This window comes from Equus quagga, unplaced genomic scaffold (assembly GCF_021613505.1).
Source record: "Equus quagga isolate Etosha38 unplaced genomic scaffold, UCLA_HA_Equagga_1.0 73442_RagTag, whole genome shotgun sequence".
Classification (NCBI taxonomy): Eukaryota; Metazoa; Chordata; class Mammalia; order Perissodactyla; family Equidae; genus Equus; species Equus quagga.
The window spans coordinates 2060864-2073099 of record NW_025802777.1 but is presented as its reverse complement, the minus strand read 5'-3'; the positions used below and the strand labels follow the sequence as shown (position 1 = coordinate 2073099).

The 12236-nt window shown below is 51.9% G+C and overlaps 1 protein-coding gene across 1 annotated transcript in view; it reads left to right on the top strand.

Annotated features, from left to right (window-relative positions):
- Nucleotides 1-11401, top strand: part of UMODL1 (uromodulin like 1) — a 62239-nt gene extending 50838 nt beyond the window's left edge. Inside the window, exons 18-22 of the mRNA XM_046651742.1 lie at nucleotides 506-742; nucleotides 1007-1166; nucleotides 2978-3062; nucleotides 8881-9081; nucleotides 10171-11401. Of these exons, the coding sequence (XP_046507698.1) occupies nucleotides 506-742; nucleotides 1007-1166; nucleotides 2978-3062; nucleotides 8881-9062 (664 nt within the window). The 3' untranslated portion in view covers nucleotides 9063-9081; nucleotides 10171-11401. The remainder of the gene's footprint in view (nucleotides 1-505; nucleotides 743-1006; nucleotides 1167-2977; nucleotides 3063-8880; nucleotides 9082-10170) is intronic.
- The last annotated feature ends 835 nt before the right edge of the window (nucleotides 11402-12236 follow it).

Genomic DNA, 12236 nt, shown 5'->3' with positions numbered 1-12236 from the left:
CCAGCTCGGGTTCCTCTCTAGAACCTTCACTCTGGGGGTTCTTTAGGGTTTCGATCACTCAAGGACACTTTCGAGAGACTGAATATACAAATTGACAAGGACTCAATTAACAACCGCCAATATCCCTAATTTTCACCCCTGCTTCTAATTTAGGACCAACCAGAAAAAGCCAGCTGTGCTCCCTAACCAATCACGCAGGACACCCCGCTTCTAGTGAGCCGCCGGGGGTGTCCCCATGGCGACGCCTCCATCAGGGTGCACCTGAGCCTCCCTTTTCCACTGTGAAGATGCCCCCTCCCCTGCCCGCCTTTGAGTCCCCACCAAGCGCACAAGCGACAGGGCTGCCCCCCACTACAGCCAGCTGGGAGTAAACAGCTCTGCCCTTTCTCCCGTGGGGCAGGGGGTCTTCCTTTATTTCCACACTGCCTTGGAGTTGCTTTGAGGGGAGGAACAGGAACACGAGGGGTCACAGAAGCAACCTCCCTGCACCCCGCTCCTCTTGCAGGGTTTACACCATCATCGAGGACCTCCACGGAGCTGGAAACTTTGTCACCGAAATGCAATTGTTCATCGGAGACTCTCCGATCCCTCAAAATTATAGCGTGTCTGCCAGCGACGACGTCAAGATCGAAGTGGGGCTCTACAAACAGAAGAGCGACCTCAAGGTGGTCCTGACCGAGTGCTGGGCCACGCCGTCCAGCAACGCCAGGGACCCCATCATGTTTGGCTTCATCAACAACAGGTAAGGGCTCTGCTGGGCGCTGGGCACTGCTGTTCCCCTTGCTGGGCAGCCTGCTCTGGGCTTCTGACTCGCAGACCCACATGGATGTGGACCTGGGGTTCAGGTAACACCCCCAGGGGACTCTCCTTTTGGGAATGGGAGAGCTGGCCTCCTTGCCTCCCAAGGAGCTCCGTGTGCTGTCAGATATATTGTAAGGAAACTCATTCGGGAAGAAGGATGGGAGGCCGGTTTACAGCTGGTGAGCCCCCTTCCCTCTCTTCCCAGCTGCCCCATCCCCAATACGCACACGGACGTGATCGAGAACGGGAACTCCACAAAGGCCCAGTTTAAGCTGAAAATCTTCTCCTTCGTTAACAACGCCATTGTCTATCTGCACTGCAAGCTGCGCATTTGCATGGAGTCCCCTGGAACCACGTGCAAAATAGTAGGTGTTTGGTGTTCAAAATAGTAGGTGTTTGGTGTTCTAAACTTCGATTTGGGTTCACGTTCCTTGTCGCTAAGAGGGCGGTTGCTCCTTTATCAGAAGCCCGCAGCTTGGGCCGCTCGGGGGCCCAGTCTCTGGGAGGAGGCACTGGCCCTGCAGACTTGGTCCCTAAAAGACATGGAATGAGGTTTTGACAGCAGACAGCCCCTGAGCAGAGGACGGATATAGTCGGATGGCTGACCTAAGTCCTTCTTGAGGCTGTCCCGTCCACTGGCCGTCACATGGCCTTGCCATGATGCTCAAGAGGTGATTTAACGCATATTTAGGTGGAAGAATGTTACCTTAATTTAATATTATGTTTTAGCAACATCGATGGAACACTGCTGAATCCCGGCCACTGTGATATTTAACAAAGCTTTTTTTCTTTCCCGTGTTCGTCGTTCATCGTGGGATCGTGAATAATTTTGCATTCTCATTTCCTTGAATTTGAAACGTGCTTTGCAGTCCTGAGGTTTGAAAGCTGTTCTTCAAACCACGGACAAGTATGTGAAGTGACTGTCGTCACATGTTGTCTGTGGCCGAGGACGCTGGCGAGAGCTCTGCTGGCCTCTGGTTCCTACGGCACATTTCTCTCTCCTTTCGGGGATGGGCTTTTCCTGTCCTGCCAGACTCCTCGGTTTTCCTGGTGACCAGCCTCTGAGTGTCAGTAGGACAAGCAAAGGAGAGGAGGCCCCCCGACCGCCGATTTTGTTGATGTCACTTTTTCTCAAAGAGTAGGTCTTCTGGAACAACGGGACAAAAGGACCACAGACTCCCAGTGACTGCCGGCTAAGTGTGCACGTGGACCTGAACCTGGTCCCATGGGACCCTCAGAAATGCTAGGAGGGTTAACAGCCACAAGAAACTCTGCATGGAGCTGCCAGGCCCCGATTCCTTGCAACATGGCTTTGCGTGTTTCTTTCCACGTTCCTTTAGGAGGGGTATCGTATGGTTTCCCGGGGCTGCTGTAACAAAGGGCCACGGACCAGGTGGCTTACACAACAGGAGTTTATTCTCTCAGTTCTGGAGGCTGGAAGTCCAAGATCAGGGTGTCAGCAGAGTTGGCCCCTTCTGAGAGCTGGGAGGGAGAATCTGCTCCAGGCCCCTCTCCTCGGCTCATAGATGGCCATCTTCTCCCTATGTGTCCTCACATCATCTTCCCTCTGCGCATGTCTGCGTCTGTGTTCAAATGTCCCCTTTGTAAAGGACACAGTCCTACTGGATTAGAACCCACCCTAATGACCTCATCTTAACTCGATCATCTGCAATGACCCTATCTCCAGAGAAGGTCACATCCATAGGGCCTTCACCATCTTTTTGGTGGGACAGAATTAACCCAGAGCAGGTATGTAGGAAGCAGATTCCATCATGTCCCTGAACCTTTCTGTAAAGCAAAGGGGTTGAAAGGAGCAAACGGCAGCAGTGGGCTGTGGAGAACGCAGGTGACTCTGAGCTGTGCCTGAGATGTGACCCCTGAATGGCCACGGGGCCAGAGCCAGCAGCTAGAGATGGCTCAAGGGGCTGCCACATCTCACTGCTCTTGTGAACCTCACTTCCTGCAACCCTCCTGCCGCCCGGCCCTCCCTCCGCCTCCTGGGCCGTCCCGCCTGCGCAGAGCCCTGTGGTCCTGCCCCTCCAGCCCTCCTTCTCCCCCCGTCGGAGCTCATGCAAGTGGATAACTCGTAGGACTCAGAATAGCATCCCTGATAGGAGCGCATTTCTCATAAAGATTGTCCAACTAATGTGAAGTTTCTCTCCTTTCAAAACAACAGACTTGCAACGATTTTCGGTCGCTGAGAAGCGCTGAGTCATCTGGGACACACCTGATGTCCTGGGGACCCCTCATTCGTACTACAGGTGAGTTGGTGACGTGATTTAGACAACTAAGGAAGAGATGCAACCAATTCCATTTTGCCAGCATGTGAACCCAGAAGCCACACAGAACCCTAAGGAGTTTCCTACGAGACTCGTAGGAGTAGAAATATTGTTAGTTAACACTCGTTGAGAGCCCCGACTTTCCAGCATTGCATTAGGTTTTTGACACACAGAATGTGATTTGCTGCTCCCAGCAGCCCTGTGAAGTAGGACCTGTGGTCATCCCCGTGTTGCACATGAAAAGGCCGAGGCTTCAGCAAGTCAGCACATGTTTAAATAACTCAATATCTGGGCTGCGTCATATGAAGCCAGTCAAGGTTCCTGACACTGGATAAACACCTTGAGTGGGTTGTTACGAGGAAGGAAGTCAGGCCCTAGCCAGGTCAAATACCGTATGTGCATGCGTGTGCATGTGTGGGCCAGCGTGCATGCATGCGCCAGCGTGCACACACACGAGAAAGCAGTTTTATTCTGGGCTCGGCTAAATGAGCAGATGCAAAAAATGGTGTTGCTGTTCTCGCTCAGTATTAAACTTCCATCACCCAATTACGCTTCATGTATTTTCAAAGCTCGCTATCAATTTTCCGGGAAAACATCTGATTTTCTTTGAAATCTATCCAATTGTTTTGGTAAAAACAATGGTTTGGGGAAATTGTGTCTTCTGGGTATTAAGACAGAAAGTGCTAGCTGTACCCCAATATCTGTCTTCCTCTCCTTCCATCGTGATAGAACCCCCAGTTTTGAGCTGGCACCTGGCCGCTGGGAGTAAAAACTAATTCCCAACAAACCTGGCAGCTAAGTGTGGCCGTATGAGTAAGTTCCGGCCAACGAGATGCAAATGAGAATGTCAAGGAGCAACTTTGTAAGCAGTGCCCTCCTTAAAGGCATCTGGTGCCCATCCTCTGCCCGTTTCTTCTTTGTCATTTTCCCCGTCCTGCTGTCTGACGTGCAGGGGAGATGGCTGCAGCCTGCCGCCATCTTGGGCCTTGAGGACCGTGGTCCAGGAGCTGGAAGGAGCCCAATTCCGAGGACGCAGTGGAGCAAAGCTGCCGGGCCAGGCCCGGGCTCTGACTGCCACTCTTTATGCCACAAAGAAAGACACTCCCATTTTCTTTGTCACTGCTATTTTGTGTTTTTCTCTTTCTTGTAGCTAAACCTAATCCTAGTTGATTTTCCTTTTTTGGATGTTTTTCTTCCTACCTTTGATGGCCCTCTGTATTTTCCTGTACAAGAACTTCTGGGTTTGGGATGCGGGCTATGAGCTGGGATGTGGGTGCTGATCAGGACTGGGGAAGGAAGCTGGGAAGCAGGAGTGTGGAGGGCTCCTTGGCCACTGATTTTCAACTGCCGGTTCTCATCCAAACGTTTGGGAATTTAAAAAGTCACAGGTCCCAGGCCATGCCACGCCTACCGACTCAGAGTCTCTGGAGCTGGGTTCTAGGTGCTGGTGTGGGCACTGGTCCTCAGGAGACTGCTGGCCTCAGTCCTAGGACAACACGCTTTCCCTGCCACCTCCATTTTTCTTAAATTGCTGAGGAGAACTTGACCTGGGGCCCTAATATGAAATAGAATAGATGTGAATTGCATTCTCATTTATAGAAATGGAACCTTCTATTTGTTCATAGATATTAGAGATAATGTCAAACCAGAGTGGAAGAAGCACTGGACTCAGAATTAGGACACCTGAGTTTGAATGTAGGATCTCATCCTTATAAGCTGTGTGGTCTTGGAAAAATTTACTGACTCTTCTGAGCCCTATCCATCCATCCATCCACCATTCCTCCATACATCCACTCATCTCTCCATTCTTCCACCCCGCTACCCATCCATCCATCCATCCATCCACACAGCCATCATTCCTCCATCCACCCACTCATCCGTCCATCCACCCACCCACTCACTTATTCATTATTTCATCTGTCTACGATGTCAAGCACTCTGCTTTTTCTCTGCAACATGGGAGTTATAACAACTGCCCTGCATACCTTACAAGGTTGTCATGAATGTCCAATGAGTTTACAGTAAACGAAAATCCTTGCAAGGCTAAGATTTGTGATGCTGGAACTAGGCTGCCTACATTCAAAACCTGGTTCTGACTTTGGGTCTGCTACATTGTGCCTCATTTCCCTCAACTGCAAAATAATAATAATAATTCCTACTTCCTACAGTGCCTTGTCCATGGAAACGACTGGATATGTGTTAGCTGTTATCCTTTGTAACTGGCAGAGCACTATGCTAACGGAGCCGTTGTAGAGAACACCAAATATATTAAGGATATGGATGGTCGGACTCGATAACAGGGTTATAATTATTCATTTTGTTCATCATTCACTCTCATTGTGTTCTTAGCTTTGGTTTGTTCCATAGATGTGTCATACAAAAATACAGAAAAATCATTTGGAAACATGGAATCTCCCAGTTGTTGGGGACTTGACTATATTTTAGTAGTGTATGTTAAAGGAAATACTGTTGGAGACTGCAGAGGGGGAAGAGGCTGGCAGACAAGTCCCTTCAGGATCTCGTCTCTGCCCCCTCCCACCGCGCACCCACGCTCTGCCTCCTCCCACAATGTATCTACGCTCCACCCCCTGCCGTGGTGCAGCCGTGACCCGCCCTCTGCCACTGTCCACCCACACTCTGTCCCCCGCCACCGTTCATGCATGCTCTGCCCCCTCCCACCTTTCACCCACGCTCCGCCCCCTGCCATCACATCGCCTCCACTTCAGGGAAGAGCGAGAGCCCTCAGAGATTTCAGGGAATGGTCCAAGCTCCCGCAGCTGATACCTGGACAGGCCGGGCCTCTCAGAGCAGTTCTGGGCTTTCCCTAATCCCCTTCCTGTGTCTCTACGGGCTACACTCGCTTGGTTTTCAGGTTCAGTCCACTCCAGCCCTCACACCGCCTGCGTTAGTTTTCTGGGGCTGGGGACACAGGAAACTAAGTACCACAGCCTGGTGGCTTAAGATGCCAGGATGCACTCCCTCACGATCTGGAAGCCGGAGGTCCAAGATCAGAGCTCCCGCAGGGCTGGTTCCTTCTGAGGCTGCCAGGGAGTATCTGGCCCATCCTCTCGCTCCCCGCTTCTGGTGGCTGCTGCCCTGGTGTCCTTGGTTTGCAGCTGCATCACTCCGGTCTCTGCCCCTGTCATCTCACGGCTGTCTTCTTATAAGGACACCAGTCATATTGGACTAGGGGCCTCTCCTGCTTCAGTATGACCTCATCTTAATCTAATTAATTACATGAGCAATGGCCCTATTTCCAAATGAGGTCACATTCTGTGGTGCTGGAGGTGAGGACTTCAACAAACCGTTTTGGGAGACGGGGGGCACAATTCAGCCCATAACACTGTGTATCTGCAATTTTAAGGAAATTTAGTATCAATCCATTTGGTAGCATCTTTGTGCCACCAACAAATTGTACATCGGCATCATAATTTTCACATTTAATTTTTGGAAATCTTCCATGGCCACTTGCTTTACTAGATAACTCATTTCTCACTAGAGTTTCTTGTGTGAAGAGTTAGAGACAGTCTGAGGCCAATGTCCATGAGATGCTCAAATGTCCCAGAAGGAAGGGTCTGGAACAATTATTGGGGCCGCTCAGAAGTGAGGAGCCTGGGGGGTGCCCAGATGGCAGCTGAGCTGGGACTCAGACCCCTGGAAGGGGCCATTGCCCTGCTCCTGGGTTATACCTGCACTAGCAGGTCCTCTGTCACATCTCACAGGCTGTGTCCTCTTCACAAAAGCAGTGACAGGTCAACATCTTTGCAAAAGGACTATGTGTGCATCCCCCCAGGTGATCATGGCCACCGCCCCGCGTGTGGGTACAGCCTGCTCCAGCTATCCTGGAGGAGGGCCAGTTGATTTTCATTTAAACTTCTGACCCATCATGGACTGACAGGTGGTCTGACTGTGCATGACCTGCACACAGTTCATGCCACATGAGCGGTCTCCCCTGGACAGGTAGATATGCTTGCTGTTCAAGGAGACACCCCCACTGATGGTTCGGGTCATGTGGGGACCCACGCTCAGTCCCCATTTGTGACTAAGGCACCAGGACCGGTAACTGTTCCTGAACCAGTCAGTGGACAGCACTGGCCTGTGGACCCCACTCGGCAGTCCTGAGACAGTGGGTCAGTTAGGAGCAGTTGGCTGCAGGTAACAGAGACTCAGCTGGAGAGACGGCGACCAAACGGGTTCATTTGTCCCAGAAGCTGGCGGTCCCCGGCTGGCTGTGGGCTGCACTGTGCCGGGGAGGGGCGGACTCTTCTGTCTTTCTGCTTCAGCATCCTCAGTGGGGGCAGCCCCGCTTGTGCTCACAAGATGTCGGCTCACCTGAGGCACAGGAGGAGAGGACGGGCTGCTACAGCGCCCCCCGGAGGCTGGATTTGGGGCCAGTCGTGAAGGAGTTGTCAGGGAGGCTGGCTGCCCAGAGTCTGGGGGCCTCGGGTTCCTTGGGAGGCTGTGGCTGCTCCAGTGTCCCCACCCCAGTGTGTCCCTCTGGAGGAAGGGGCTGCCAGGTCCTAGTCGGCTCGCTGTCCAGGCAGCCCGGAGGGAGCCCCCGGTGGCCTGTTCGCTGGACCGCTCAGCTGACTGCCACGCCCCAGGAGACCCAGAGCTGCATCTACTTTGTGCAACTGCCTGGAGAAACAGGATCTTGAGCGCCCCTTGTGGCCCAGGCAGGCTCTGTCCTAACCAGACCTTCCTGATAAGCGGAGGTGGACACCCTGAGCTGCAGGGAGACGGGAGGGAGACGCGCGTGCTGCAGGATGTGCCTCGCCTCCTGCTCAGATGCCCCGCGGTGTGTCACGCTCACACACGCTGTGCTCTGCGGCACCGCCTTCTTCACGGGGGTGCACAGGTCTCCCTCCTGGGGCATGGGGGCTGACTGGTGGCCTCCTTTCTCAGGCAGCCCGGTTTTCGCCTGCGGGAAATTGAGGTGAAATTCACCTAACACAAGTTCACTATTTAAAAATAAACAATTTGGTGGCATTTAGCACGTCCACAATGTTGTACAACCACCCCAGCCCTGAAACTGCCGGTCTGCTTTCTGTCTCTGGTTTTTCCTTTTCTGGATAGTTCTATAAACAGGATCATGCTATGTGTGGTCCCATGTGCTGGCTTCTTTCACTCAGCATGATGTTTTCAAGGTTCCTCTGTGTCATAGTGTACATCAGAACTCCGATCCTTTCTATGGCTGAGTAATACTCCATTGTAGTCATAAACCACCATTTGTTTATCCACCATCCGCTGATGCACTCTCGAGTTGCTTCCTTCCATCTTTTGGCTGTTGTGAATAGTACTGCTATGAACATGGTGTACATGTATTTATTTGAGTCCATACTTCCAACTCTTGGGTACACACCGTCCTGTGTTTTTATTGCCCTCCCCGGGTCCTCTGTGGTGTAGATCATACGGGCCCAGGGTATCTTCACGAGGGGAGTCCGGCTGGCTCCCCGCCTCCCCCCGAGGGCCTGTTGCTCACACACGGCCTCCCTCTCTTGGCCAGAATGCTGGGCAGGCTGAGCTGTCCTGGCTGCTGCCTCATCACCTACGGGAACCCACAGGTACACAGGCACACCCGCGGGGCCTCACCGCGGGGATCAATCACATCCAGGTAACAGTGTTATGGAGCTGCCATCTGTGGAGAGCTTGCTGTACAGCAGGCTCTGTCCTGAGCCCTCCGTTCTGCCCTCACAACAATGTCCCCGTGCTGGGACCACAGGCCGTCCCAGGCCCACGGAGACGCGTTCCTCCTGGTCTGGGCAGACCTCCCACCTTGCCCCTGTCTCGTCCCCTGCAGGTGAGTCTCCAGGTGTGGAACCAGGCCTGGGAGCTGGGTACCTGGTCCTCATCGTGGTGGCCGTCTTTGCCTTGGTGACGGGGGCAGCCGCCCTGCTAGTCGTGCGCTACCAGAGGATGACCGGCAAGTACAACTTCAGGACCCAGTCGGACAACTTCAGCTACCAGGTGTTCTCTGAATAGGAGGGCCCGCTGCGTGAAGGTGGGTGAGGAGCGAGATGCATCTGATGCGCGTGTCGCACCTTTGCCACCGATGGTGACGGCACAGTGTGCCTGAGGCTCTGGCAAAGGGCAGATTTGCGGGCGTCAGCATTCTGGACCCCCTGGTGGAGATGCATCCTCCCCTCCTGGAAATCGACAGACAAGGAGCAATGGGAGAGGGGACATGGATGATTAGTGGGTTAGTGACAGGGTTCTCTCTATTTACACAACCATGGGCCCCAGGGGACCAGTGGCAGTGCAGCAGGGCTGAGAGCAGAGCCCAGGCGCCCCCTCACATCCCAGATCTGCCCCCTACTTGTGGGCGGTCCTGGGTAGGCCCTGAGCCCCTGGGACCTCAGTTTCCTTTGTAAGAGGGGTGTGTGACCACCGCACAGAGAGGAAGCGCACGGAGGGCCCTGACACAGCACCTGGCACCTTCAGTGCGGAATCATCCCCATGATCATTCTGGGTCCCCTGCCCCCGCCACCAATCACTGGTGTCCCGCGCGCTGTAATGGGCACAGGTCACCGCCCTGCTCTACCCAGAGCCTGTGATTTTCAATATTCGACCTTCGAGTGTGAAGACATTCCTCTGAAGGGGCACGTGGGCTGCTTCCCGGGCCTGAGCATAGGTTACCACGGACGTGCAGAGTGCAGCGTTGCTCATAGAAACCTGACAGTGCGGTGGGAAATGCCAAGATGGTTGTTTTTGTAAAGGTTTGAGGTTTAAAAGAAGGAGGAAAGAAATGATCATGGGCCACATGGGGCAGCTTTCGTAATTGCTGCCTCCAAACGCTGTCAGAGGGGGTCAGGGAGTAACAGAGCAGCCTGAGATCCCATCTGGGCCCCAGGCTGCATGGAGGCATCCTGGGCTCCGCCCCTCACCTCCACCCTCCCCTGAGCTTCTTGCTTCCTCCTCTGTGCCTCCCACCTGCTAAGAAGTTCCCTCACCTGCCCACCGTGGTTCCCAGTCCTCTGTGCCCTCTGGGAGATGCTGCCTTTTAATTTCGGGCACAATCTCTCACTATCCAGCAGCGTAGAAGGCTGCCCTCAGGGTTGGGGGTAACCCTTCACTACCCATACTCCCGCAGGTTTTTCCACATGAACATCTCCTTTCCTGCTTGTAAACTGACCCAGACGACCGCCTTCCCCATGCAAGTAGTCATGAATCGAGCTCAGTTCTTAATTCATCAAGCACTGACGGGAGCTGCCTCTGTCCCACATCCAGAGCTCAGATGAGCCCCAGAGATGATGGAAACACAGCCTCTGCCTGCCCCCAGGAGGTCTGTCGTCTGTGTACGTCCCAGAGAAGCAACGTCCCCAGGCGGGTGAGAGGAGCTGTTGGAGAAGTGGGCAGTGTGCTGGGGATGCCCAGAGCTCCAGACATGGGGATCTTCAAACCAAGCACAGATGCGGCTCTGCCATTGCCCAAATCACTGCCACCACCCCAGAGCTCCCAGACCCTTTGCCATCCTAACTGGTCCAAGTGGCCCTTTCTCATCCATCCATCCACCCACTTACCCATCCATGCACCCAGCCATCCATCCATCCATCCTTCCATCCTTCCATCCATCCATCCACCCACCCATCTATCTATCCATTCATTCATTTGACACTCTTTGTCAAATAGATAATATTTCATATTTTCAAAGATATTTGACAGTGCACATGAAGTTCCTTTAAAAATAAGTCAGTCATTAAATATATTGTTAATGTTATTTTCAGGAGACATGTATACTCTTTAACTTTTCTCCTGCATTACCAGGATATTGTTTTTATTTACACAGCAGTGACTCAAAAGGCACTTGATTAATATGAAAATCTTTATGAAAAGTAGAAATAACATAATATATAGAAAGATATATAAATCACTATTTTATATTTTTCCAAACATTTTTACAGCCATTGAAAAAATAATCTTACCAGGGAGAGTGCTAGTTACCCGTTACACAATGGGAAACCAGAGAAGGAATGGCTGAGCTATTTGTGTAAAGTCACAAAATGAATTAATGAGGAAATGAGTCTAGAACCTAATATTTTAGTCTAGAATTTTCTCCATCACACCATGCTAACGGATAATGCTTTTCACTTTATTTAAAACAAATTGAATTGCATTTGACAGCTAACACCTGAAAGTATAGTCTTTTTCCTTAATGAACTTAGAATTATAATATGGTCTTAATTTTTAATTCATAAGATTAGCTTGTTGAATAAAGTTAATTGCCACTAATACAGAGCATTTGGGAAATGTGAGTATTTTGATTTATTGGATATCCTCAGAGTCAGTAAAGAATTACAATATGTAGTGCTGTGGATAACCGATTGAACAAGTAGAATAAACTGCATATGACGTTGAAACTTGACTGTGCTGGCTGCCCTGCTTGGTTCAGTTCTCATCACATGTGCCCCCAGCATCCACTGACGGCGGGGTGCTGTGCTGTGCATCCTGGGCAGACCAAGACCGCGTCTCTGGCTCTTCTTGAGCTGCGTCCCTTTGTTCTGACATCAGCTCAAGACCTTTCCTGAAGAAGAGACAATAACCACTCACTAAACCCAGGTTCTGAGCCCCATGACTGTGCGGCTCTTTGGGATTGAGATCAAGTAGTTGACATACATTTTAAAACGTCATCTCTAAAACCTCATCTACGGTTTTCATGTAACCTCCATGAATACTGCGTCCATTCATTTGTGTTTTCTGTAATAATGAAAATTTGGTCTCCCCTCTTCTTCCTCCCCTACCCCAGTCTCTTCTGTGACAAATATTTCCTGAGCACACAGCATGCACCTGGCCCTGGGTTCAGTGCCACTGATGAAATGGGGAGCAAGGTAGCCTGAGCCCTGCCCTTGTAGAGCACGTGATCTTGTGGGCAGAGAGACATTCAGATCAATAGATGATGGGGGCCATGATGAGTGCTGAGAGGGACAAGCGCTATGTGCTCTGAGGTACTCCTGACCTGTTCCATCCATCCACTCATCTAACCATCCACCCATTCTCCTCTCCACACACCCACCCATCTACTCGACCATCCATCCATCCATCTGCTCACCCATTCATCCAGCCAGCCAGTCATCCATCCATCCATCCACTCATCCAGCCATCCATCCACTCAACCATCCATCCACCCATCCATCCATCCATCCACCCAAGCATCTCTCC